Source organism: Bufo gargarizans, chromosome 7 (assembly GCF_014858855.1).
Source record: "Bufo gargarizans isolate SCDJY-AF-19 chromosome 7, ASM1485885v1, whole genome shotgun sequence".
NCBI classification, from domain to species: Eukaryota; Metazoa; Chordata; class Amphibia; order Anura; family Bufonidae; genus Bufo; species Bufo gargarizans.
The window spans coordinates 116,457,134-116,484,419 of record NC_058086.1 but is presented as its reverse complement, the minus strand read 5'-3'; the positions used below and the strand labels follow the sequence as shown (position 1 = coordinate 116,484,419).

Sequence of the window (27,286 nt, the reverse complement as noted above, 5' to 3'; positions counted from 1 at the left end):
TCCACTGGCAAGAATATATCATGCATAGTCTACTGAATACATTTAATCAATAGATACGTTGGGGGAGATTTATATGGGTATATCCATACACCAGTCTTGATTTCCCTGCACTGATAACATTTCTTATTTGTTGTGTTTGTTTTTTCATTCGTTTTTGCAGCAAATTGAAGCTGTACATTAAGGGTGCCTTCACACACGGACGATTTTGTGGCAGAAAATCAGTTCCGTTCATTTCAGTGGGGCAGCAAGCACGTGAAAAGCAAATCTACAAGCCCCATTAAGGTGAATGGAAGTGATTTTTCAGTCACACTGTCGTGGTTATTTCCTTTAACCCTTTTGCTACCAGGGCATTTTAACCCTTTTTTTTATTTTTTATTTATCATTTCTTTAAACTGTATTATTAGGTTAAACAAGATGCAATATGATACAAACTTATGTGTTATTGAGAATTTTTGACTCTTCGAAATCATATTCTCTCATATCCATGTAGGGCATTTTCAGAAAGTAGACACTTGGCACATTGTGAAAATGCCCCACAGCACTCTAAATTTTAGGGTGCCTTAAAGTTATTTTGCATGAAAGCATTACATTTTGTAAAAATAAAATGCATAAAAATGTTTGTTGTGCAAAGTCTGACCCAAGTAGAACCTGAGACCAGGCAACAGCTTTAACCACTTTCAAATCGGACCATTTTCCCCCTTCCTGACCAGGCCTAATTTTGCAAATCTGACATGTCACTTTATGTGGTAATAACTTTGGATCACTTTTACTTATCCAAGCCGTTCAGAGATTGTTTTCTCATGACATCATGTTAATGGTAAATTTTAGTCAATATGTTTTCCTTTTTTATTTATAAAAAAAATTCAAAAGTTAACGAAAATAAATCACTTTTCTAAATTTGAATTTCTCAGCTTTTTAGACATACCTCGTAAAATACTCATTAATTAACATTTACCCTATGTCTACTTTATGTTGGCATAATTTTGGTAATATAATTTTTTTTTTTTTTTGGGACGTTAGAAGACTTAGGCCTCTTTCACACAGGCGTCATGGATTTGGGCCGGATAAGATGTGAGTGGGGAAAAATCGCGCGAGTGCAAAGCATTTTAATGCGTTTTGCACGCGCGTGGGAAAAATCTGCATGTTTGGTATCCGAACTTCTTCACAGAAGTTTGGGTTTGGGTTAGGTGTTGTGTAGATTGCTATTATTTTCCCTTATAACGTGGTTATAAGGGAAAATAATAGCATTCTTAATACAGAATGCTTAGTAAGGATAGGGCTGGAGGGGTTAAAAAAAAATAATAATAATTTAACTCACCTTAATCCACTTTTTCGCGCAGCCCAGCTTCTCTTTCTTCAGGACCTGGGTAAAGGACCTTTGATGACGTCACTGCGCTCATCTCATGATCTATCACCATGGTGATGAATCATGTGACTGACCATGTGATGAGCGCAGTGACATCACCACAGGTCCTGAAGAAAGAAGAGAAGCCGGGCTGCACAAGAACAAGTGGATTAAGGTGAGTTAAATTATTTTCTTTTCTTTTTTTTTTTTAAACCCCTCCAGCCCTATTTTACTAAGCATTCTGTATTAAGAATGCTATTATTTTCCCTTATAACATGGTTATAATAATGATCGGGTCTCCATCCCGATCATTCCCTAGCAACCATGCATGAAAATTGCACTGCAACCGCACTTGCTTGCGGATGCTTGCGATTTTCACGCAGCCCCTTTCCCTTCTATGGGGCCTCGTGAAAAACGCACATAATAGAGCATGCTGCGATTTTCACGCAACGCCCAAGTGATGTGTGAAAATCACTGCTCATGTGAACAGCCCCATAGAAATGAATGGGTCCGGATTCAGTGCGGGTGCAATTCGTTCACCTCACGCATTGCACCCGCGCGGAAATCTCGCCCGTGTGAAAGAGGCCTTAGAATTTTAGAAGTAATTTTTTTCATTTTTTTCATTTTTTAAATTTTTTTCCAAAGTCTACTTTTTCATATTTTTTTGTAATGGACCAGTTCAGTTCTGAAGTCACTATGAAGCACTCACATAATAGAAACCACCCACAAATGACTCCATTTCAGAATTTACACCCCTCAAACTATTCAAAGCTGGTTTCAGAAACATTGTTAACCCTTTAAGTATTCCACAGGAATTACAGCAAAATACATGTGACATTTTCAAATTTCACATTTTTTTTTTTTTTTTGCAGATTTCACATTTCAAACTATTTTTTCCTGTAACACATGAATGGTTAACAACAAAACAAACCTCAATATGTATTACCCTAATTCTGTGGTTTGCAGAAACACGGCAGGGCTCAGAAGACAAGGGGTGTAGTGAGCACTTGACCCAACAGGCTTTTCAAAGAATTTATAATACTTGGCTGGAAAAATGAAAAATGAAATTTTTTATTTTTTTACGAGAAAATAGTGCTTTAGTCCCAAACTTTCTTTTTCACAAAAGATACAGGAGAATATACCTCCACAATTTTCTACCCATTTTCTCCTGAATACAGTAACACCCCAATTGTGGTCATAAATAGTGTTGATCGAGCGCCAAACTGCACGGGTGCTCATGTAGAACCCTTTGGGATGTTCGGGTGCTCTACAGAGCACCCGAGCACAATGGAAGTCAATGGGAGAACCTGGAGCATTAAACCAGGCACCCCTGCTGTGAAGAGTGGAGGGTGTCTGGTTTACAGGAAAAGTTCAGAAATTGATGGAAACACCACTGAAATGGTTTGGGAACAGCATGGAGAGGATGGTTGGATGCATCTTGGACTCCCAGGTCGCTGCTGGGAACGATGTTGTCCAAGTAGTACGCCACTTTTGCAGACTTGGAATAATATGCACCAAACCGAAGATAAAATGGGTTTTAGAGGAAAAATTGTTAGGGAACATTCTTTTCTGTATATTTACTTGTATATAAAGTGCAAGTGCTGGCAAAAATTACAAGGAAGAGGCGCTCCGATACAACCTGTATATCACATAAAGTAGGGCCTCATTCACATTGTGGGACTCCTACATTCATAAAGCCTATGCACTACGTGAAAGGACTGCCAAAAATTACAAGGAACCAGCCCTCCAATACACCCTTTACTGCACATATAGGAGGGCATCATACACGCCCTTGAAAAATTATGATTGATGGCCTGCTGGTGACCCTCAAAATCATTAGGAGCTAGGGCCTACTGTTGACCCTCTAAAACAGGCATCCTCAAACTGCGGCCCTCCAGCTGTTGTAAAACTACAACTCCCACAATGCCCTGATGTAGGCTGATACCTGTAGGCTGTTCGGGCATGCTGGGAGTTGTAGTTTTGCAACAGCTGGAGGGCCGCAGTTTGAGGATGCCTGCTCTAAAACATCAGGGGCAAAGGCCTGCTGCTGATCTGACATCTAAAACATTATGGGCAAGGGCCTGCTGATGACCCTCTAAAACATTAGTGGTGAGGGTCTGCTGCTGAGCTGACCCTCTAAAACATTATTCCAGGCCTTGGAGAGTGTTGCCCTGCGTCTGTGGGAACTGCTGTGTGTTCCCCTTGTCTCCCCTCCTCGGTTGCCGAAGGAACTACGTACTCTGCTGCCGGCATTGTCAGCTGGAAATTTTTGGAGCAATTTTTCCACAAGGATCTTTTGGTATTGCACCATTTTGCTAGTCCTCTCCACCATAGGAATGAGAGATGAGAAGTTCTCTTTGTAGCGGGGGGGTCGAGAAGGGTGAACAACCGGTAATCGGTGTTGGCCAAAATGCGTATAATGTGAGAGTCACGGGAAAGGCAGTATAACATAAAGTCAGCCATGTGTGCCAGAGTCCCAACAGACGAGACTTTGCTGTCCCTCATCAGGAGGATGACTTTAGATCTCCTCATCCTCTTCCTCCTCTTCGGCTCATCCACGCTGAACTAATGGAAAAAACCTGCTATGGGTACTACCCTCTGTAGCGGTATGGGTACTACCCTCTGTAGCGGAGGCAACTGTCTCCTTCTCCTCCTCATCATCATCCAATTCGCACTAAGAAGACGAACTGAGGGTGGTCTAGCTATCACCCTGTGTACTGTCTTTCCCCCATTTCCACCTCTTCCACATGCAAAGCACCCGTCTTCATTGTGAGCAGTGAGCGTTTCAGTAGACACAGAAGTGGGATATATATATATATATATATATATATACTGATAATGGCGGCATCGCTGCTCACCATCTGTGTTGATTCCTCAAAGTTGCGTAATACCTGACAGAGATCAGACATCTATGCCCACTCAACGCTTAATGTAGAGCAAAAGCTGACTGGAAAGGCGACAACCATGTTGCAGCTGGTATTCCACTACTGCCCTCTGCTGCTCACAAAGCCTGGCCAACATGTAGTCATGTCTCCACAACAGTTGGTGAGCTGGCAATTGCAAGCACTGCTGCAGCGTTGCCAGATCGGCAGCAGCTGTAGATGACTTTCAGAAATGGGCACACACGTGGCGCACCTTCACCAGTAGCTCAGGTTGGGGTAGGTTTTGCGAAACCGCTGAACCACTAAGTTTAACATGTGGGCTAGGCATGGTATGTGTGTGAGCTTGCTGAGCTCCAAAGCCGCCACCAAGTTACGGCCATTATCAGACACAACCATGCCTGGTTGTAGGTTGAGTGGCGAGAGCCACAGCTCAGTCTGGTCCCTTATACCCTGCCAAAGCTCTGTGGTGGTGTGCTGTTTGTCGCCTAAGCAAATTAGTTAAGGCGTGGCCTGTTGCCGCTTCCCAACTGCAATGCTACACTGATGCTGCAAGATGAGAATTCAGAGGTGGAAGTGGAGGAGGAGAAGGGGGGTTTCAGCCACTAATGTAGGTGGTGGCAGAAATCCTGATGGAAGTAGGGCCCGCAAACCTTGGCAACGGTAGCACCTGTGCCATCCCAGGGTATGACTCCATAACGTTCACTCAATGTGCCGTCAGGGAAATGTATTGTCCTTGGCCAAAAGCACTTGTCCGTGTGTTAGTCGTTAAGTGGACCTTTCCAATAACTGCATTGGTCAGGGCACGGGTGATGTTACGGGACACATGCTGGTGTAAGACAGGGACGGCACACAGGGAAAAATAGTGGTGGCTGGGGACTGAGTAACAAGGGACCACCGCCGCCATCAGGCTGCGTAAAGCCTCATTGTCTACAAGCCTAAATGGCAACATTTCCAGGGCCAGCAATTTGGAAAGGCGTGCATTTAGTGCTATGGCCTGTGGGTGGTGGCTGGGTATTTGCACTTTACTTCAAAGGCCTGGTGTATGGACATCTGTACGCTGCGCCGGGACACAGAAGTGGATGTACTAGCTGATGGTGCTTGCGAAGGTACAGGTGCAGGGCGGGAGGCATCTGGGCCTGCCTCTTGGACAGGGGATTGGCCACCACGCAACACAGGGGAAGAGGAGGCAGTGACCCACAGACACTAATTGTGGACCCAGGCCTTCAGCCCACCTATTATGGTGCTTTAATGCCATGTGGCAGATCATGCTGGTGGTGGTGAGGTTGCTAGTGTTCACGCCCCTGCTCATTTTGGTACGGCACAGGTTGCAAAAGACAATTCTTTTATCGTCTGCACTTTCCTAAAAAAAGTGCCAGACTGCAGAACACCTACCCCTTGGCAAGGGAGATTGCCGCAAGGGGGTGCTTCGGGCAACAGTTGCGGGCCTGGTGTGGCCCGCCTTCTCCCTTTTGCCACCCCACTGCCTCTTCCAGCCTGTTGTGGTGCTGCGGATCCCTCCCCCTCTGTACTGCTGTCCTCGCTCGGCTTGCCACCTTCCCAGATTGGGTCAGTGATTTCATTGATTAAGTTGATTCAGTGATTAATTAATTGTGGCATTAGAAAGTACAACTTGTCCCTCATACAGCTGTGTGACCAGAAATGTAAAAAAGTTATGGCTCCAGGAAAATAGTGAAGAAAAATTAAAACGAAATGTGATATTTTTATAGATCCGGTCATTACAGATGCAACAATATCAAATATGTTTATTTTTTTATGTTTTACGCAATAAGAAAATTAATAGGAAAAAAAAATCATGTTTTTGTGTTGCCATTTTCTTAGAGCCATATTTTTTCTGGCTATGGTCTTGTGTGAGGACTTTTTGTAGGATGAGGTGATGTTTTTATTGATACAATTTTGGTGGTACATACAACTGTGTCTAAAGGCGTATTATTATTTATTTTTATTTTTTACGCCGTTCACTTAATGGAGTAGATCATGTGATTTTTGGAGAGCCAGTTGCGGACGCGGCAATACCAAATATGTATATTTTTTTATATATATATTTTTATTTTACGTTTTACACAATGAAAGCATTTTTAGAAAAAAGTGTTTTTGTGTTGCAATTTTCTTAGAGCCATATTTTTTTACATTTTTCTAGCTATGGACTAAGTGCTTGTATTAACTTTCTCTACACAATAAATGCCACTTGCTGAAGTGAGACCTTTAGGGCCCTTTTACAGGGACCGATGTATCAGACAGTTATCAGGAACGAACTAAATGTTTCCAATAATTGCTTGATCATCATCTGAGATCAGGGCTTCATTTACATGCAGGAATTACCTCTGCTGTATCGGGACAGGCGATTGGTGCATTGATTCCTTGTCCCTATAAAAAAAAAAAATGTTCCTGGACAGCAGATTGTTGCTTTAGATAGTATGACCTGCTGCACAGAAATGATGATTTTTGGTGCAGGTTCATTGGATGATCAGCGGCACCTTTTGCACAGGCCAATTCTTGGAAACCAGCATTTCTATAAACATTTATCCCCGATAATTGGCCTGATTATTGGTCCATGACAAAAAAACAACATTTAGAACCAAGAAGCAGAGCTTTTAACCTCATAAGGACCAGCTCCGTACATGTACGGCAGGCTGATCTAGCGGGTGCAGGGTGCTGCGCTCTTCCAATTAGTGGCAGGGGTGCGGCAGTCGCTGATAGCCAGACCCCTGCTGTATGCACCCGCCTCTGTGAAAACACTGATGCCGGTGCTTTAACCCTCGCACTGCCACGGTCAGCGCTGAACGCGGCACGTGCGAGATCCTGCCAGGTGTGCGGTGGCTATTGGGTCCCCGCACTTCTTTGACAGGGAACCGATGGCAGGGAAGGAAGCCTGATGCCTTCCGTGACAGCCTGTGAGATCCAGCCCCCTGGATCTCACAGGAAGCAGGCTGTAAGTATATTACAGTGTGTAATACACTTGCAGCCAATGCATTTCAATACAGAATTTTTGGGATGCGTTGTAAAGGGGATCAGACCCCCAAAAGTTTAAGTCCCAGAGTGGGACAAAAAAATAAAGTGAAGAAAGAAGTTAAAAAAAAATAAAGTTTTCCAAAACAAAATTAAAAGTTTCAAGAAAAAAAAACAAGGGGAAAAAAAAGAAAAGTAGACATATTAGGTATTGCCGTGTCCATATCGACCGGCTCTATAAAAATATCACATGACCTAACCCCTCAGGTGAACACCGTCAAAAAAATAAAAACTGTGCTAAAAAAAACAACATTTTTTTTGTGACCTTACATTACTTAAAGTGCATCACCAAGCGATCAAAAAGGCGTATGCCCCCCAAAATAGTACTAATATAACTATCATCTCATCCCGCAAAAAGTTAGCCCCTATCTAAGACAATCGCCCCAAAAAAATAAAAATAAAATATGGCTCTGACTATGAAGACACTAATACAGGGTTATTTTATTTATTTTTTTCAAAAATAATATTGTGCAAAACTTGAATTTACAAAAGTATATACATATTAGGTATTGCCACATCTGTAAGCACCTGCTGTATCTGCTGTGTAAAAATATGACATGACCTAAACACTCAGATGAGCACCATAAAAAAAGTGGGTCATAAAAGCCTTTTTTTTTTTATCAACTTAACACCACAAAGTGTGATACCAAGCAATCAAAAAGTCATACACCCTAAAATTGTACCAATCAATCATCTCATACCAAAAATAATGAGCCCCTACATAAGACAGTCGCCCCAAAAAAAAATAAAAAAAATATGGCTTTCAGAATATGGAGATGCAAAAAAAATTTTTTTTTCAAAAATGCTTTATTATGGTAAACTGAAACAAACAGTCATATTTGGTATTGTCGCATCCGTAACAACCTGCCCTATAAAAATACCACACGATCTAACCTGTCAGATGAACATTGTAAATAACAAAAAATAAAAACAGTGCCAAAACAGCACTTACCTTACATCACAAAAAGTGTAATATAGAGCAACCAAAAATCATATGTACCCTAAAATAGTACCAACAAAACTGCCACCTTGACCCTATTTTGGAAACTACAGATTTTATTTTATTTTTTATTATTTTTTTTGGGAGTTTCTACTCTAGGGGTGCATCAGGGGGTCTTCAAATGTGACATTGCAGTGAAATCTGCCCTCCAAAAACCATATGGCGTTCCTTTCCTTCTGCGCCCTGCCGTGTGCCCGTCACAGCAGTTTACAACCACATATGGGGTGTTTCTGTAAACTACAGAATCAGGGCAATAAATATTGAGTTTTGTTTGGCTGTTAACCCTTGCTTTGTTACTGAAAAAAATGGATTAAAATGGAAAATCTGCCAAAATAGTGAAATTCTGACATTTCATCTACATTTTCTTTTAATTTTTGTGGAACATCTAAAAGGTTAAGAAAGTTAGTAAAATCGGTTTAGAATACCTTGAGGGATTTAGTTTCTAAAACGGGGCCATTTATTGGGTGGTTTCTATTATGTAAGCCTCACAAAGTGACTTCAGACCTGAACTGGTCCTTTTAAAAAGTGGATTTTCTGAAAAATTTAAAGATTTCCTTCAAAGCCTTCTAACGTCCCAAAAAAAAAGTAAATGTAATTTACAAAATGATCCAAACATGAAGTAGACATATGGGAAATGTAAAGTGATCACTATTAGGAGGTATCACTATCTGTTCTAAAAGCAGAGAAATTTAGTACATTTTTTTCATTTTATTTTTATATAAATAAAAATGGCCTGGTCCATAAGGTGAGAGAAGTCAGGGTTCTGAAGGGGTTAATGCTGCTGCCCCCTCCCCCAAACTTAAAGCATATGCCACTGAACGAATCTAGCAGAAAGGGTTAAATGGCTTATTATATATGTATATATGTGTGTGTGTGTGTGTGTGTGTATATATATATATATATATATATATATATATATATATATATATACAGACGTGGACAAAATTGTTGGTACCCTTTGGTCAATGAAAGAAAAAGTCACAATGGTCACAGAAATAACTTTAATCTGACAAAAGTAATAATAAATTAAAATTCTATAAATGTTAACCAATGAAAGTCAGACATTGTTTTTCAACCATGCTTCAACAGAATTATGTAAAAAAATAAACTCATGAAACAGGCATGGACAAAAATGATGGTACCCCTAGAAAACACAGAACATAATGTGACCAAAGGGACATGTTAATTCAAGGTGTGTCCACTAATTAGCATCACAGGTGTCTACAACCTTGTAATCAGCCATTGGGCCTATATATATGGCTCCAGGTAATCACTGTGTTGTTTGGTGATATGGTGTGTACCACACTCGACATGGACCAGAGGAAGCAAAGGAAAGAGCTGTCTCAAGAGATCAGAAAGAAAATTATAGACAAGCATGTTAAAGGTAAAGGCTATAAGACCATCTCCAAGCAACTAGATGTTCCTGTGAGTACAGTTGCACATATTATTCATAAGTTTAAGATCCATGGGACTGTAGCCAACCTCCCTGGACGTGGCCGCAGGAGGAAAATTGATGACAAATCTAAGAGACGGATAATCCGAATGGTAACAAAAGAGCCTAGAAAGACTTCTAAAGAGATTCAAGGTGAACTTCATGCTCAAGGAACATCAGTGTCAGATCGCACCATCCGTCGTTGTTTGAGCCAAAGTGGACTACATGGGAGACGACCAAGGAGGACACCATTGTTGAAAACGAATCATAAAAAAGCAAGACTGGAATATGCCAAACTACATGTTGACAAGCCACAAAGCTTCTGGGAGAATGTCCTGTGGACAGATGAGACAAAAATCGAAGTTTTTGCCAAGGCACATCAGCTGTATGTTCACAGACGAAAAAATGAAGCATATCAAGAAAAGAACACTGTCCCTACTGTGAAACATGGAGGAGGCTCTGTTATGTTCTGGGGCTGCTTTGCTGCGTCTGGCACAGGGTGTCTTGAATCTGTGCAGGGTACAATGAAATCTCAAGACTATCAAGGAATTCTAGAGAGAAATGTACTAGCCAGTGTCAGAAAGCTTGGTCTCAGTCGCAGGTCATGGGTCTTGCAACAGGACAATGACCCAAAACACACCGCTAAAAACACCCAAGAATGGCTAAGAGGAAAAAATTGGACTATTCTAAAGTGGCCTTCTATGAGCCCTGACCTCAATCCTATTGAGCATCTTTGGAAGGAGCTGAAACATGCAGTCTGGAAAAGGCACCCTTCAAACCGGACACAACTGGAGCAGTTTGCTCATGAGGAGTGGGCCAAAATACCTGCTGAGAGGTGCAGATGTCTCATTGACAGTTACAGGAAGCGTTTGATTGCAGTGATTGCCTCAAAAGGTTGCGCAACAAAATATTAAGTTAGGGGTACCATCATTTTTGTCCATGCCTGTTTCATGAGTTTATTTTTTTACATAATTCTGTTGAAGCATGGTTGAAAAACAATGTCTGACTTTCATTGGTTAACATTTATAGAATTTTAATTTATTATTACTTTTGTCAGATTAAAGTTATTTCTGTGACCATTGTGACTTTTTCTTTCATTGACCAAAGGGTACCAACAATTTTGTCCACGTCTGTGTATATATATATATATATATATATATATATATATACACACACACAGTACAGACCAAAAGTTTGGACACACCTTCTCATTCAAAGAGTTTTCTATATTTTCATGACTATGAAAATTGTAGATTCACACTGAAGGCATCAAAACTATGAATTAACACATGTGGAATTATATACATAACAAAAAAGTGTGAAAGAACTGAAAATATGTCATATTCTATGTTCTTCAAAGTAGCCACCTTTTGCTTTGATTACTGCTTTGCACACTCTTGGCGTTCTCTTGCTGAGCTTCAAGAGGTAGTCACCTAAAATTGTTTTCACTTCACAGGTGTGCCCTGTCAGGTTTAATAAGTGGGATTTCTTGCCTTATAAATGGGGTTGAGATCATCAGTTGCGTTGTGGAGAAGTCAGGTGGATACACAGCTGATAGTCCTACTGAATAGACTGTTAGAATTTGTATTATGGCAAGAAAAAAGCAGCCAAGTAAAGAAAAACGAGTGGCCATCATTACTTTAAGAAATGAAGGTCAGTCAGTCCGAAAAATTGGGAAAACTTTGAAAGTGTCCCCAAGTGCAGTCACAAAAACCATCAAGCGCTACAAAGAAACTGGCTCACATGCGGACCGCCCCAGGAAAAGAAGACCAAGAGTCACCTCTGCTGCGGAGGATAAGTTCATCCGAGTCACCAGCCTCAGAAATCGCAGGTTAACAGCAGCTCAGATTAGAGACCCGGTCAATGCCACACAGAGTTCTAGCAGCAGACACATCTCTAGAACAACTGTTAAGAGGAGACTGTGTGAATCAGGCCTTCTTGGTAGAATATCTGCTAGGATACCACTGCTAAGGACAGGCAACAAGCAGAAGAGACTTGTTTGAGCTAAAGAATACAAGGAATGGACATTAGACCAGTGGAAATCTGTGCTTTGGTCTGATGAGTCCAAATTTGAGATTTTTGGTTCCAACCAATGTGTCTTTGTGCAACGCAGAAAAGGTGAACGCATGGACTCTACATGCCTGGTTCTCACTGTGAAGTATGGAAGAGATGGTGTGGGGGTGCTTTGATTGTGACACTGTTGGGGATTTATTCAAAATTGAAGGCATACTGAACCAGCATGGCTACCACAGCATCTTGCAGCGGCATGGTATTCCATCCGGTTTGCGTTTAGTTGGACCATCATTGATTTTTCAACACGACAATGACTCCAAAAACACCTCCAGGCTGTGTAAGGGCTATTTGACCATGAAGGAGAGGGATGGGGTGCTGCGCCAGATGACCTGGCCTCCACAGTCACTTTGGCCTCCACAGTCACCAGACCTGAACCCAATCGAGATGGTTTGGGGTGAGCTGGACCGCAGAGTGAAGGCAAAAGGGATAACAAGTGCTAAGCATCTCTGAGAACTCCTTCAAGACTGTTGGAAGACCATTTTCAGGTGAATACCTCTTGAAGCTCATCAAGAGTGTGCAAAGCAGTAATCGAAGCAAAAGGTGGCTACTTTGCAGAACCTAGAATATGACATATTTTCAGTTGTTTCACCCTTTTTTGTTATGTATATAATTCCACATGTGTTAATTCATAGTTTTGATGCCTTCAGTGTGAATCTACAATTTTCATAGTCATGAAAATATAGAAAACTCTTTGAATGAGAAGGTGTGTCCAAACTTTTGGTCTGTACTGTGTGTGTGTGTGTGTGTGTGTATAGATATATATGAAAAAGGGCAGCAGTCCCAAAAATTTTAAGAAAAAACATTTCTGTTGAGAAAAGCTCTATTGTTGAGCTGAAACATCGCTGTACCACTGGGTCAATAAACTTTTTTTCTTTTAATTTTTTGGCGTGCTGCCCTTTTTTGTTTTTGTGTGGGTAATTGCTTATTCCCATTGGGCCTTGCACCCTTGTATCATCAACATTTATGTCTGTGCTGCCATTTATTTATAAACAGATACAAAAGATAGGAAATTAGCAAATGTTGTGCCCATTTACAAGAAAGGTAGTAGGGAGGAATAGGGCATTTAATGGAAACCATACTTAAGGAGAGGATTGTGGAACATCTAAAATCCCATGGATTGAAAGATAAAAAACAGCATGGGTTTACTTCAGGGAGATCATGTCAAACTAATCTTATTGCATTTTTTTGATTGGGTGACTAAAATAATAGACGGTGGAGGTGCAGTAGACATCGCTTATCTAGACTTTAGTAAGGCTTTTGATACTGTCCCACATAGAAGGCTTATCAATAAATTCCAGTCTTTGGGCTTGGACTCCCATATTGTTGAATGGATTAGGCAGTGGCTGAGGGACAGACAACAGAGGGTTGTAGTCAATGGAGTATATTCAGACCATGGTCTTGTTACCAGTGGGGTACCTCAGGGATCTGTTCTGGGACCCATATTGTTTAATATCTTTATCAGCGAAATTGCAAAAGGCCTCGATGGTAAGGTGTCTTTTTGCTTATGACACAAAGATTTGTAACAGGGTTGATGTTCCTGGAGGGATACACCAAAGAATTTAGGAAAACTAGAGGAATGGTGAAAAATCTGGCAACTAAAATTAAATGTTGATAAGTGCAAGATAATGCACCTTGGGCGTAAAAACCCAAGAGCAGAATATAAAATCTGTGATACAGTCCTAACCTCAGTATCTGAGGAAAGGGATTTAGGGGTCATTATTTCAGAAGACTTAAAGGTAGGCAGACAATGTCATAGAGCAGCAAGAAATGCTAGCAGAATGCTTGGGTGTATAGGGAGAGGAATTGCCAGTAGAAAGAGGGAGGTGCTCATGCCGCTCTACAGAGCACTAGTGAGACCTCATTTGGAGTATTTTGCTCAGTACTGGAGACCATATCTCCTAGAAGGATATTGATACTTTGGAGAGAGTTCAGAGAAGAGCTACTAAACTGGTACATGGATTGCAGGATAAAACTTGCCAGGAAAGATTAAAGGACCTTAACATGTATAGCTTGGAAGAAAGACGAGACAGAGGAGATATGATAGAAATTTTAAAACACATAAAGGAAATCAACAAGGTAAAAGAGAATATTTAAAAGAAGAAAAACTGCTACAAGAGGACATATTATTAAATTAGAGGGGCAAAGGTTTAAAAGTAATATCAGGAAGTATTACTTTACTGAGAGAGTAGTGGATGCATGGAATAGCCTTCCTACAGAAGTGGTAGCTGCATATACAGTGAAGGAGTTTAAGCATGCATGGGACAGGCATAAGGCCATCCTTCATATAAGATAGGGCCAGGGGCTATTCATAGTATTCAGTTTATTGGGCAGACTAGATGGGCCAAATGGTTCCCATCTGCCAACACATTCTATATGAAAAATGACTTTCTATATCTCATTTATGCACTGGACCGATCTGCACCAAATTTGGCATATAGGTAAATTTGTGCTTAGATAGGTTTTAGACCATCACATGACCTGTATTAGCCAATAAAAGTTGGCAGGTCCTTCACTCATATCCTAACTGACATACACACGGTCACATGACCGCTATTGGCCAATAGAAGCTTGCAGGTCCTTCAGTCTTCTCACGGACATACAGTTTCACCAGGTTTCACCGTTATAAGGCCACTGTGGTTGTCACTGTTACATAGTAACATAGTTTATAAGGCTGAAAAAAGACATCTGTCCATCCAGTTCGGCCTGTTATCCTGTAAGTTGATCCATAGGAAGGCAACAAAACCCCTGTGAAGCCAATTTTTCTTCACTTCGGGGGAAAAAAATATTTCCCGACTCCAATCAGAATAACTCCCTGGATCAACAACATATCTCTAGTAGCTATAGCCTGTAATATTATTACACTTCTGTTAAGGGAGGCAGGGGGTTGTGGAGGTCACTTATTAGGGGCACTGTGGATGTCACGGTCTGTGAAGGTTCTCATTTATCCAGGTCATGGTATATATCTGTAAAGAATAAATCAAGGCAACTGGACGTACTGTAGATTTCTTGAAAACGTTTCACTCGTTCTTCCAACGAGCTTTCTCAGAATTGAGAAAGCTCGTTGGAAGAACGAGTGAAACGTTTTCAAGAAATCTACAGTACGTCCAGTTGCCTTGATTTGTGTATGTCACTGTTATGGGGATCGCTGTGGATGTCACTGTTATGGGGAACATGTGATATAGATAGATAGATAGAGATATATATATATATATATATATATAGCGTTTTGCACGTGCGTGAGAAAAATCGGCATGTTTGGCCGATTCGGGTTTGGGTTCAGTATTCTGTAAATTTTATTATTTTCCCTTTATAACATGGTTAAAATGGAAAATAATAGCATTCTTTAATACAGAATACTTAGTCGAAGGCCAATTGAGGGTTAAAAATTTTTTTTTTTAATTAACTCTCCTCCTCTAATGGATCGCATAGCTGCCGATCTCCTGTTCTTTCTTCAGGACCTGTCAAAGGACCTGCGGTGTTGTCACTGAGCTCATCACATGGTCCATCACCACGGTGATGGATCATGTGATGTATCACGTGATGAGCACAATGATGTCACGACGGGTCCTGAAGAAAGAACAGGAGACCGGCAGCTACGCAATCAATTGGAGAAGGTGAGTTAATTTTTTTTTTAACCCTCAATTGCTAGAATGCTTGAAAATCACCGCTCATGTGCAGAGCCCCATAGAAATGAATGGGTCCGAATTCAGTGCAGGTGCAATGCGTTCACACAAGCAACAAACGCACACAGGCTGCAAAAAAATAAAAATAAAATTAATGGACACGAGAATTTTTTTTTCTCGTGCATGAGCCCTATGGATCGAAAAAGACCATCCAGATGATGCTGTTCTTCTGCATCTAAATTTGGCAGCCAGCCTAAATCATGGATAGTATTTGTCTACACCACTGGTCTCCAACCTGTATCTCTCTGGTTGCTGGGTAAATATGACTTGCAGCATGCCTTGACAGCCCTTATCTACATGCCAATGGCTGATTTAAGTCGGTGAACTTTGCAGTCTTAGCCTTTTATTTCCTTGTCTTTCACCTTTAGGACTTCTTATAAATGATGAGGAGTGAGTTTTAGTTGTTCCTACACCAACAATGTAATATTCTTCATATACATATGAGGTTAGATTTGCTGCCATTAATTCCAATGTACTGAACCGACTGAGGGTTTATTAAAAATATGTAAATGTGATGAAAAATGGCACTCGTGATCAGTCTATTAACAAGTCATCTTTGTTACAGTGTCGTGGATTTGTAGCCAAAACTGAGCCTTATAGTGGCTGCTCAGAGATTACTAATTCTGGAGTAATTAAAGGGAGAATTGCACTGATGCAACGGGGCCAGTGCATGTTTGCTGAGAAGGCTAGGAATGTGCAGAAGGCTGGTGCAATTGGAGGTATTGTTATAGGTAAGTTATTTCAACCACTTATGGATCATGTTTTAAAAGGCTTGGTGAGGTTGTCTAGATCACCTGTTTGTTCATATCCTGTGGAAATATTATTTCCACAGGATATGCCATAAATGTCCCACCTCTCTAGACAGGGCCCTGTTCTGGGTATAAGAGTACACCTGCACCTTGAACATACACTACTCACAAAAAGGTAGGAATATTTGGCTTGTGGGTGAAATTTCAGGATGAACCTAAAATGCACTATATCCTTTGCAGGTGAATTTAATGTGACCTTCTATAAACCTTTGAATGCACATGTCAAACTGTTCAATGTTTCAGTACTTTTTCAAAGCTTGCTGTTCTCTAAGTAGGAGCTTAACGGCAAAATTCGGCAGAATAGGTGTTTGATCAATGAATCGCCCATTCCTGGTTCAACTAGTATTTAAACAGTCCTCCTTATCATGCTGTTGATTTTTTGACATCATGAGACTAAGACGACTTCTAATAATTGATCAACAGTATCTCGCCATTGCGAGGCTTTTAGCAGGATGTTCTCGGATGGAAGTTGCCACTGAGATTAGAGTGTTACAGAGTGTTATCAGCAGGTTGCAACAGAGAGACTGGAAGAGTCTCAGAAAGGCATAGAAGTGGATGTCCTTTGGCCACATCCCACACTGATGACTGCGGAACTGTATGATGAATGCCACACAACTCCAGGCATATTTAAGGGAGGTGAGCGGCACATCTACACTGAACGAGGGACCAGTGGGGCTCAGTGCTGTTCACTGATGAGTCATGCTGAGCAGAAATAATCGCTGACAATGATGTTGAAGATGTCAAGGAGAGCGGTATGCATCAGCCACTGTTGTCTCCAGACTAGCCTTTGGTGGTTGTTGTGGTGTTAGTGTGGACAGGTGAGCCTCGTTGATGCAGAATTGTCCTACACTTTGTAAATGGTACAGTGACAAGCCCATAATACTTGAATAACATCATTAATCCAGTCATTGTGCCTCTGTATGAACACACAGGCCTAATTTCATCTTCATGGACGACAATACGAAGGCTCATCAAGGTTGCATCATTAGGAAACGTCTGCTGGAGACGGGGTTATCTCAAATGGAGTGGTCTGCACTTTCTCTAGACCTGAATCCCTTTGAAAACCTAAGGGTTTTTAGCTGAGTTGCCATGTAGAGGCTTGTAACTCTGTACCCCAAAACCTCAATGACTTTAGGGCTCTACTTCAAGAATAGTGGGATGCCATACATCAGTCGACTTGTGAACAGCATGAGACATTGTTGTCAAGCTTTAATTGATGCTCAAGGCCACATGACAAGTTTTTGAGACATTAACATATTTTGTGAGGGTATACCCACCACTGTCTTTTGTTTCACTAAATTGTTTCAGATGAAGAAATGACCACTTCATGCTTCTACTTAAATGCCCTACTTTCATAATGCAATATCACTGTAGTGTGAACTTTTTATGTTTTCCATAAATTTCTCCCGTAAGGCCTCTTTCACACTTGTGTTGTCCGGATCCGGCGTGTACTCCACTTTCAAAATGCTTTCAGTGTTACTGTGGCAGCCAGGACGCTATTAAAGTCCTGGTTGCCATAGTAGGAGCGGGGAGCGGCATACTTGCAGTCCGTGCGGCTCCCAGGGCGCTCCAGAATGACGTCAGAGCGCCTCGTACGCATGGATGACGTGCCGTGTGATCACGTGATCCATGCGCTTGGGGCGCCCTGATGTCACTCTGGAGCACCCGGGAGCCGCACGGACAGTAAGTATGCTGCTCCCCCGCTCCCCACTACACTTTACCATGGCTGCCGGGACTTTAGCGTCCCGGCAGCCATGGTAACCATTGAGAAAAAGCTAAACGCCGCATCCGGCAATGTGCCGGAACAACGTTTAGCTTAAGGCCGGATCCGGATCAATGCCTTTCAATGGGCATTCATTTTGGATCCGGCCTTGCGGCAAGTCTTCAGGATTTTTGGCCGGAGCAAAAAGCGCACCATGCTGCGGTATTTTCTCCGGCCAAAAAACTTTCTGTTCCGGAACTGAAGACATCCTGATGCATCCTGAACGGATTTCACTCCATTCTGAATGCATTAGGATAATCCTGATCAGGATTCTTCCGGCATAGAGCCCCGACGACTGAACTCTATGCCGGAAGAAAAGAACGCAGGTGTGAAAGAGCCCTAAGACAGATACACTACTCACAAAAAGTTAGGGATATCTGTGGATATGCCATAAATTCCGAGATGGGGATACCTCTTTGAGGTAGTGCCATAGTGCATATCATAGTTCTATACCAATAATGGCTTGAGGGTCACAGTTTCAGTTGTTAAAGAGAACCAGTCATCACAAAATACAATACAAATTGCAGTCTTCATATATATAGAGCAGAAGGAGCTGAGCAGATTGTTCTGTGAAAAAAGATTCAGCAACAATTTTTATTTTATATGTTTTGGCCTCTGCCCTTTCTGAGCTTAAGATGGCACATTCTGTTAGGATCAGTTATTGATGGCATTCTCTGTCGGAATAAAACTATGACATGTCCGACATAGTTCTTTGAGCTGCTCCCATCCTGGATAGATTCAAAGCACATTTCACAGAGAAAAGCATTTACCAAGGGGGTGGAGTAAACCGCTGCTAACATGAGAACTAGACATTTCTCACTGAGATATATATTACAAATTTTCTTCTGGCCGCATGTACTATTGCTTGCACAGTTAGTTGTTTGAAAAGTTAGTGACCATTAAAGACAAGCCCCATGAATAACTATCAATGACTGACGCCTATCTCTCTATAGCTACTTATATAGGGAGTGCTATCAATCACCGACACCATGGTCCTGTGTGCAACTGAAGTCAAAAACAGCAAATAATTAAATGTGTAATTGACAAGTTTTGCTGAATATTCTGCCTATGAATACAGTAGTAATATGTATATTAGCTTTTTGAGCATATCTCAGTTTAGTGAAGCTATAGTACATAGTGTATATGATAGGTAGATGCTAGGACAGCTACATATTTATGTCTTATTTATATGTATGTTCCTTACATTTTTACAGATGACAATGAGGGCAGCAGCAGTGATACAGCTCCACTTTTCCAAATGGCAGGTGATGGGAAAAACACAGATGACGTAGTAATCCCCATGTTGTTTTTATTCAGCAAGGAAGGAAATATAATACTTGATGCCATTCGTGAATACCAAGAAGTGGAGGTTCTTCTCTCTGACAAAGCCAAAGACAGAGGTAATCTATTAATGCATTCATGTCAAGACTGCTTCTAAGAAGTTCACCTGGGCAAAGTGCCTCATACGGATCAGCCACTGTGCATGGATAAACATTGAAAGGGTCAAGGCACATGCTGACATGCTGCAGCCCCTAAATACTCTTGATCAAGACAATTAATGTTTGTGCAGTCATGGCTAAAGGTTTTCAGACTGACAAAAATGTAGGTTTTCACAGTTTGCTGCTTTAGTGTGTTCAGATCGTTTTCCCAAATGTTTCCATGGTAAACTGAAGTATAATTATAATCCTTTCGTTTTTTTTTTTTTTTTTAAGGGGTATCTGTTAGCAGATTTGTACCTTTTGACATTGGCACTTGGCAGCTGAAGGCATTTGTGTTGATCCCATATTCATATGTGCCCGCATTGTTGATAAAAATGATGTTTTAATATATACAAATGAGCCTCTAGGAGCAACAAGGGCATTGCCGTTACTTGGGGCTCCACTTTATATTTAACTGCTGTTCCCTATAAACCTTGCATAACTCGTGCAGACAGCAGAGCCTCTAGGTGTAACATCAACGCCCCTGTTGCTCCTAGAAGCTTATTTGCATATTTTAACTTAATTGTTCTCAGCAATGTGAGCACATATAAACATGGGACCAACACAGATGTCTTCAGCTGCCAAGTGTACATGTAACAGGTCAGCTGGTTCCATAGGTACAAACCTGCTGACAGATGCCCTTTAACTTTTATTGACAAATACATCAAGTTTAAGCGAAGATTCAATCTTTGCCCTGGAATGCTGGATGTCAGCTTCTAGACCAACTCCTGACTGATAGCAATCCATTCTTGCCTAATCAGTGCCTGGTGTTTATCACAATTCCTGTGTTCTTGTTTGTCCACCTGTTTTTGAGGACTGACCACAGGTTCTCTATGGAATTGAGATCTGTGGAGTTTTCTGGCCATGGACCAAAAAGTCAATGTTTTGTTTTGGCACTGGAATTGAAACTCTCGGCTTTAAAGGGAACCTGTCACCTGGATTTTGAGTATTGAGCTGAGGACATGCGCTGCTAGATGGCCGCTAGCACATCCGCAATATCCAGTCCCCACAGCTGTCTGTGCTTTTTATTGTGTATAAAAACAAAAAACGATTTTATAGATATGTAAATTAACCTTAGAGGAGTCCTGTCTCCTCCATGCTTCAGAGATGAGTCCAGCGTTCTCTGACTGAGCCCAGCCACCCCCACTGTGAAGGAGCCCAGCACCGCCCGCATCCTCCGAATCTCCTCCTTGCTCCCCGACGTCAAAAAGCTAGAGCGCCGTAATCTCGCATGCGCAATTCATTCCCTGAGGCTGATGCCCGCACAGGGAAGGAACACTGTGCCGTCACTGCGTATGCACTAGCTCGCGCATTGCAAGATTACGGCGCTCTAGCTTTGTGACATCTGGGAGCAAGGAGGAGATTCGGAGGATGCAGACAGTGCTGGGCTCCTTCACAGTTGGCGTGGCTGGTCTCCGGAAACATTAATAACAGCCCCTTAATATATTGTGGATGTGCTAGTGGCGATCTACAGCGCATGTCCTCAGCTCAATACCTAAAATCCAGGTGACAGGTTCCCTTTAAGTTCTTGATGATCCAATAAATGATAAGTTCTGGTGCCATCATATAAGCAGCAATGCCCTTGCCCGTGAATCTCTTTTGATGCAAAGCAGTGATGGCTGCATCTGATTTCTTAGAGGTAACCAAAACCGAGGAAGACAATGATTTCAAGCACTACCCAGTCCCCTTGTATAGCATTCAGTAAATGATCCGTCCTGTTTCGAGCTTATTTCCGTCATTAGTACCAAGATTCAGGCAGACAAATAATAATTCCAGATCCCCACGATCCCATTATAGACAGACAGTAGTATCTGGCTATGGAGGATACAATGAACTCAGGCTGTTTCTGTACTAGAACAACAGTTTAGGGCTCGTGTGAAACTAGCCTAACATAGAATAGAGGAAAAATTGCTTTTTCTGTGTTGATCGAGTAGATGAGAAAAGTTGGCTGATCAGTGATAAGTTGGCCGACAGCTATCTCTCCCGATTCTCCGATTTCATGATAGTGAATATGTAGTGAATAGAGAGAAGAAAGCAAGCCGTAGCCAGACACTTCTGCCACTGGGTTATCTCCTGAGAACAATTTTTTTTATTCTGACATGTTGACTCTTAAATGGGTTGGTCACTTCATAGCATGGCTAATCTTAGCGAAAATGTGTTTGGGATGATAAAAAATATTGGAAATACAAACAATTATGGTATACTTACCCCTTTCTCCAGCATGGTTCTCTGCAGCGCTTGTCTGGTCTCACTGTTGCTGCTTGTTTACACACTGCACCGCTGATCTGGCGTTATATGACACATGACAGCTGCAGCCAATCACTGTTGTCAGCAGTCTGAAAAAGGCGCTCATCTCTTTCAAGCAGTTCCGTTTGTGCTCATATGATCCGGTCCCTGCTGCTTCTGCTCCCCTGTGAACCAGAAGTGTGGTGGTCTTTCTATGGTCAAGTGGACTACTGTCGCCTATCGCTGGCCTCATCAATTATATATACCAGTAGGCATGTCAACATAGAGGACAACCCCTGTAACATTTCAGGCCATGATTTTTTCCTGATCAAGGATTTGTTTTTGGGTTATATTTATTAAAATTCACAACCAATGGATGCTACATTATTTGAATTATATTGTATTCATATATGCCTTACTTGTGTGTAAGAAGGAATCATTGTGACAAGTCCAAGATGGGTGTGCACTGCAGTACAGAAGTATAAATACGAGAAGGTACCTTGTTTGGCACAGTCATGGTGATTTATCAAAACTGTCTCAAAGGAAAACTGGCTTACTTTACCATAGCAACAAATCAGATTCCACCTTTTATTTTTCAGAGCTCCTTTTGAAAATTAAATCAGATTCCACCTTTTATTTTTTCAGAGCTCCTTTTGAAAATTAAAGGATCAATCTGGTTGCTATGGGCAATAACGTTTGTTTTTCTATGCACCAGTTTTGACAATTCTCCCCGAGCGTCCACAGATCAACATCTTCTGCCACACGTACACCCATGACCACCACTCACATTCCATACTTTAAAGCCGCTGATACCAGAACTTTCACTTATTTACACAATAAATTGCTGCTGCCATGCCTAAAGCTGGCCATGCAGGCATTTCAAATAGCTGTATTATGAATGACTTGTTGTCCATGGATGGTCTGTGAAGGTTTGGAGAACACCACCATAAGTTAAAGAGGGGGATGACCTTCACTAAAAAAAAAAAATCTCTAAATTGGCTTATTCAGCCTCCCAAAATCTCTCATGTATAGGCAGCTTTATTTAAAGGCTGTAGGCTGCTAGGTAAATGGATTTACTCTGTTCATCGTGTCTCTTCCCCTTTTTTAACTGCTGCACATGGAATTTCAGCAACTATTTTTAAAGGTAAAATAGTTCCAAACTACATTATTGAAAGCAGTAAGTACTTGCATTTCTTTGAGACATAATACATGTTAATTTAAATTGAAATGTACACATCTTTTTATACTATTTTGCACCATCTTTAAAAAATAAATGTGGATTAAGGATTCCCTCACTTAATCTTTTAAAAAGGGCAGAATTTGTCTCATTGTGACCTTTAATACAATGCGTGTTAAAAGAACGTAAACATTAAGTTTTTAGTAATTTCCTCTGTTTCTGACCAGAAATCAGCCAAGTCTCACCTTGTCCTTCTCACTTTCCTGTGTCTGGCTGTAAGACAGCAGGCTGAATCAGGAGCCTCTGTCCTTTGCACTTTCTGTAGGGCATAAAGATTAAGACCCTTTCCCAGCTGAAGAAGGGGATACCCCCTTGTGGGGTCTGCAGCTTTTCTACAAGACTGTTTGTTTGTTTCCAGAACATGTGTACAATACTGCAGTGCAGACTGGCAAACTGTGAGCAGGTTTAGAGGCTTTTTATCTTTATTGGTGATTTGAAGTTTAGTGTCCTTTTTTTTTTTTTTTTTTTTTTTTTTATTGTAATTGTTTAATTGCCTATTGGTCATTTTCTCTGAAAAAATGGTATTATCTTTGTAATTTAACCACCTAACCGTATTCCCCGAGCTCAGCATGTGAATATAACAGACTTAGTATATGTTGGGAGAAAGTGTCCTATTCCCCATCTTTCAGCAGCTGCTTTTAGCCAACTATATTATATGTATGGCTGACCTCACCATGAACGCCATCTCAGAATGGAGCGAGTGCTTGTAATTGCACTGATACTGATTGCTGCAAAAATGCGGCATACGCCAAATAAATATTTTGGGCAAATTTCCATTTCCACCACCCACCGTAGAGTAATAGTCCTCCATGCAAAACTTTAATGCCGTACGTATATTGGAAAGCGTGAGCGTATTGCATGAGCTTTATTTGCACAGTCCTGAAAAAACATTTTTATAGGGGACCTGTCAGCTCTTCACAACTTAGTCATAAAAATGGCCCTGATGCTTCAGAATTGTCATCTCATGTAGAATTACTTACTAAAACCAACATGTCAGGAGTCGAGACAGGTCCTCTTTAATAATGAATATATTTTTTTGTCTCCCTAGAACATAAGATATTTATTCTGTTTACTCTGTGTTTAGATTTGGAAGGTGAAAGTGGAGAGCAGAGATCTTTAGAAAATGACTCACAAAAACAGATTCCGAAAGAACAATCGATACCTCAGGAGGAGTTGGTGAACACAAAGGACTCTGAAGGCGATTTCTCACCAGCATCTCAATTTGATACTCTCCATTCCTCAGATAGAGACCATTCTCCTAATCCTAAAGATGGAGACTTCTCACTGGAAGTTGAGCAGTCCCACATTGAAGATAGCCTGAATTCTGTAGAGAAGTCACAGACTCCAGAAGAATCAAAGAATAAGAGGTGGGACAGTAAAGGTCAGCCAATAGAGTCTATATTGGCAGATTGGAAAGAAGATATTGAGGCATTTGAAATGATGGAAAAGGATGAACTATGACCAAAAATATTTCTCAGAACTCCTATGTACATTATGGAAAGTTTATTACTTGCCTTCCCTAAGGGAAAGAGCTCATTGTTAACAAGTAATGTGAAGGAGGATACTTGGCATTGTCTTTATGTAGATTTTTCAGTGGATGCACAGTTTCCAAAGCATGTCCATTTCAAATGTTGTGATGGATCCTGTGACTCTTCAGCTCAAAAACAATTATAACCGTAAAGATGAAATTTTCTATTTTTTATGATGATCTACAAAGGGCTTTGTTTCAGTAAGAAAGCAATTACCTGTACTGATTAAGAACAATCTAAATTCCCTTCACTACAATTAAAAAATATGGGGTAGGTTCTGTGTTTAGACTTATTTATTGACGATTTTTGTGCATAAGAATTTTACAGCCACTTTAAAGCTCTCTTCAGGTTTTATTATTAGATATGGAAATGCATATTTAGTACTCAGTGGTTTCAGTCTTGGCTATTACTCAGTAAGCAGTCTTTGGACAACCATGCAATAACATAACTAGCTGTAATAGATGTAGAAAATATAGGGACCAGTATTTTTCAGAATCTCCTTTTTGTAGGTCATCCATGTATCACCTGTAGTACATTAGCCATGGGTCACCTTTTAATTAAAATCAATGTTCTTTACAGTGTTGCTACTTTTCTTGTCCTTAATATGCATTGTGAAGTTAATTAACTTTCAGGTTTCTCGCCTGGACCTATAATTTGTCGCTGCGCTGTAGTCTACAGTATCGCGCATGTGCAGTGCATCTGCCTCTGCTTCCCCAGTAGCGCAGATTACTATTGCTTATGCACCAATGACATAATCCTCCACCCAGAAGAACAAATGCTTGTCTTTGCTCAGGTGGATGATGACTTCTACGGCACATGTGCATTAGTTGGACTACGACACAGTTGCCAGATTAAAGGCCCTGGCATTATGTCTACCCCTGTCAATCAAGGGGATGGGGGAGTGGTTCTAAGAGCAGAGGAGTTCTGGCACTCAGGAACAGAGCAATGAAGGAATATAAATGAGGTATTGTTTTACTCAGCATAATGGGGTTGATCCTGCTGACATATGCTCTTTCAGTAAAGGCATCCTGTTTAGGTGTGACTGCGATATTTTGGGTCAGATACAGGTGGAAACGGCACATCATTATTTAAGAGTATTGGAATGGTGTATTTTTCAGGTGCTCATTCTTCTATCGTCATCTATGTTCGTATTAAAGATTCAGTTGTACGTGTAGCATTTCTATGAAAGGTTGGTGTCCTACCTTCCTGATAAATGTGAATTCTTCTGCTTGCATATCTTTGGACCCGTTAGGATGTTCTGCTTGTCAGCTAGCCTATTTGACACTGTCAAATTCACTGCTGGATTTTTATATAAGGGTGCTGATGTTCAATTTTAAAATGTAATATTCTTCCAGTTATCATTGTAAAGCTATTTGAAACCCAATGCATTTTCTTGGGTCAAATTTGAAATATTAAAGTTGTTGGCCACTTTCTCAAAGAATTTCTATGACACCATAACCTAGTGGGCACTATCTTAGGAAACCCCTCGTGGCCCACTTCTCATCAGTGCCCATTTGTACATGGGTCTGGTGTGCTGACAGTGGAGGCTGGCGACCACAACATCCATATCTTTCAAGATGGCCACAGTCCAATGATATACCCACATGACCGCTACCGCAGACGCATCCACTAAATGCCTTGACCACAAGTACAGTAGAGGTCTGGGACAGCAGTCACGTGGATAACTTTGTGTGATTGCCACCATCTTGATTGCCATGGACACGGCTGCCTCCAGCATCTGCTGTTTACACACCATATCCATAGTCAGCAGGGGGCACTGAAACAGGTTGCTGAGGGAATTCCCTAGTATAGTGCCTACCCGGTGAGGGTGTTTATAGAAGTTTCTTGAGAAAGTGACCAACCCCTTTTCATTTTAATTTTATTATTTTAGAAAATTTGAAATTTGTGTTGTAATCCTAAATTTAAACAGAGACCCTCGAAAAGGCATAGGTTACTGCAGCTCAGTCCAAAGCTCCACCTCTCTCCGGTGCTCCCATGGCGCGCCTGTAAAACCTGATTCATGGTATATCAGAAATACAACTTATTTGCTGAAAGTAGTGTTATTCTGGTTGCTGTACCTGTGCTGTAACTTCCAGTGTGCTACAGGATTTAACATTTCATACTTTTCCAGCTCGGATCGATTAGTCTGCGTTGTGCATTCAGTCTCTATTGCCCACACGTTCTTAAGAAGTAGACATACTGTATGGGGAATTCTAACCTCCCACTAAGAGTTTAGTGTGCTTTATTGAGACTTTATGGTCTGTCTGCATCGCACCTTGTATATTTTATGATTATTGCCAATATTTTTATCAAAGCTTAATAAACTTCCTTTTATGGTTGCCGGATAAAATATTGTTGATTATCAGACTGTTAAGAAAAAGCTTCGAAAACGCACACAAAATATGCTATCACCTTATTATATTTTTTTTAGACTAGCCTTTTGGTTTTCTTTACCATCTTGTCCTTTGTGAAATTTTCTATCATCATTCAGTTTTCTGCTGGCAACAGTTGCTGTTATGCCGCTAGAATAGTAATGCTTTGCATGGTGCTGTTGAAGTATTCCTATGCCCCTGCAAACAGTTATAGACTCTCTTTATTTTACAGGCACACTGTGCGCCACACAACAGGTTTACTTCTTGCTGGTCATAGTCTGGCGTTTACATTTATGATGGCCACAAGTGTCTGGTTAATGGTTTTGCCACTCTTTCTGCCTGCATTTAGCTAATATGCCCGTACAGCATGACCTGAGTTGAGCCAGCTGGTTGGCTTAGTTTTACATGAAATCAATGTGTAATACGAGTCC

The 27,286-nt window shown here is 41.1% G+C and overlaps 1 protein-coding gene across 1 annotated transcript in view; it reads left to right on the top strand.

Annotated features, from left to right (window-relative positions):
- Nucleotides 1–26,822, top strand: part of EDEM3 (ER degradation enhancing alpha-mannosidase like protein 3) — a 104,114-nt gene extending 77,292 nt beyond the window's left edge. The window contains exons 18-20 of the mRNA XM_044300523.1: nucleotides 16,008–16,173; nucleotides 19,228–19,413; nucleotides 24,039–26,822. Of these exons, the coding sequence (XP_044156458.1) occupies nucleotides 16,008–16,173; nucleotides 19,228–19,413; nucleotides 24,039–24,415 (729 nt within the window). The 3' untranslated portion in view covers nucleotides 24,416–26,822. The remainder of the gene's footprint in view (nucleotides 1–16,007; nucleotides 16,174–19,227; nucleotides 19,414–24,038) is intronic.
- The last annotated feature ends 464 nt before the right edge of the window (nucleotides 26,823–27,286 follow it).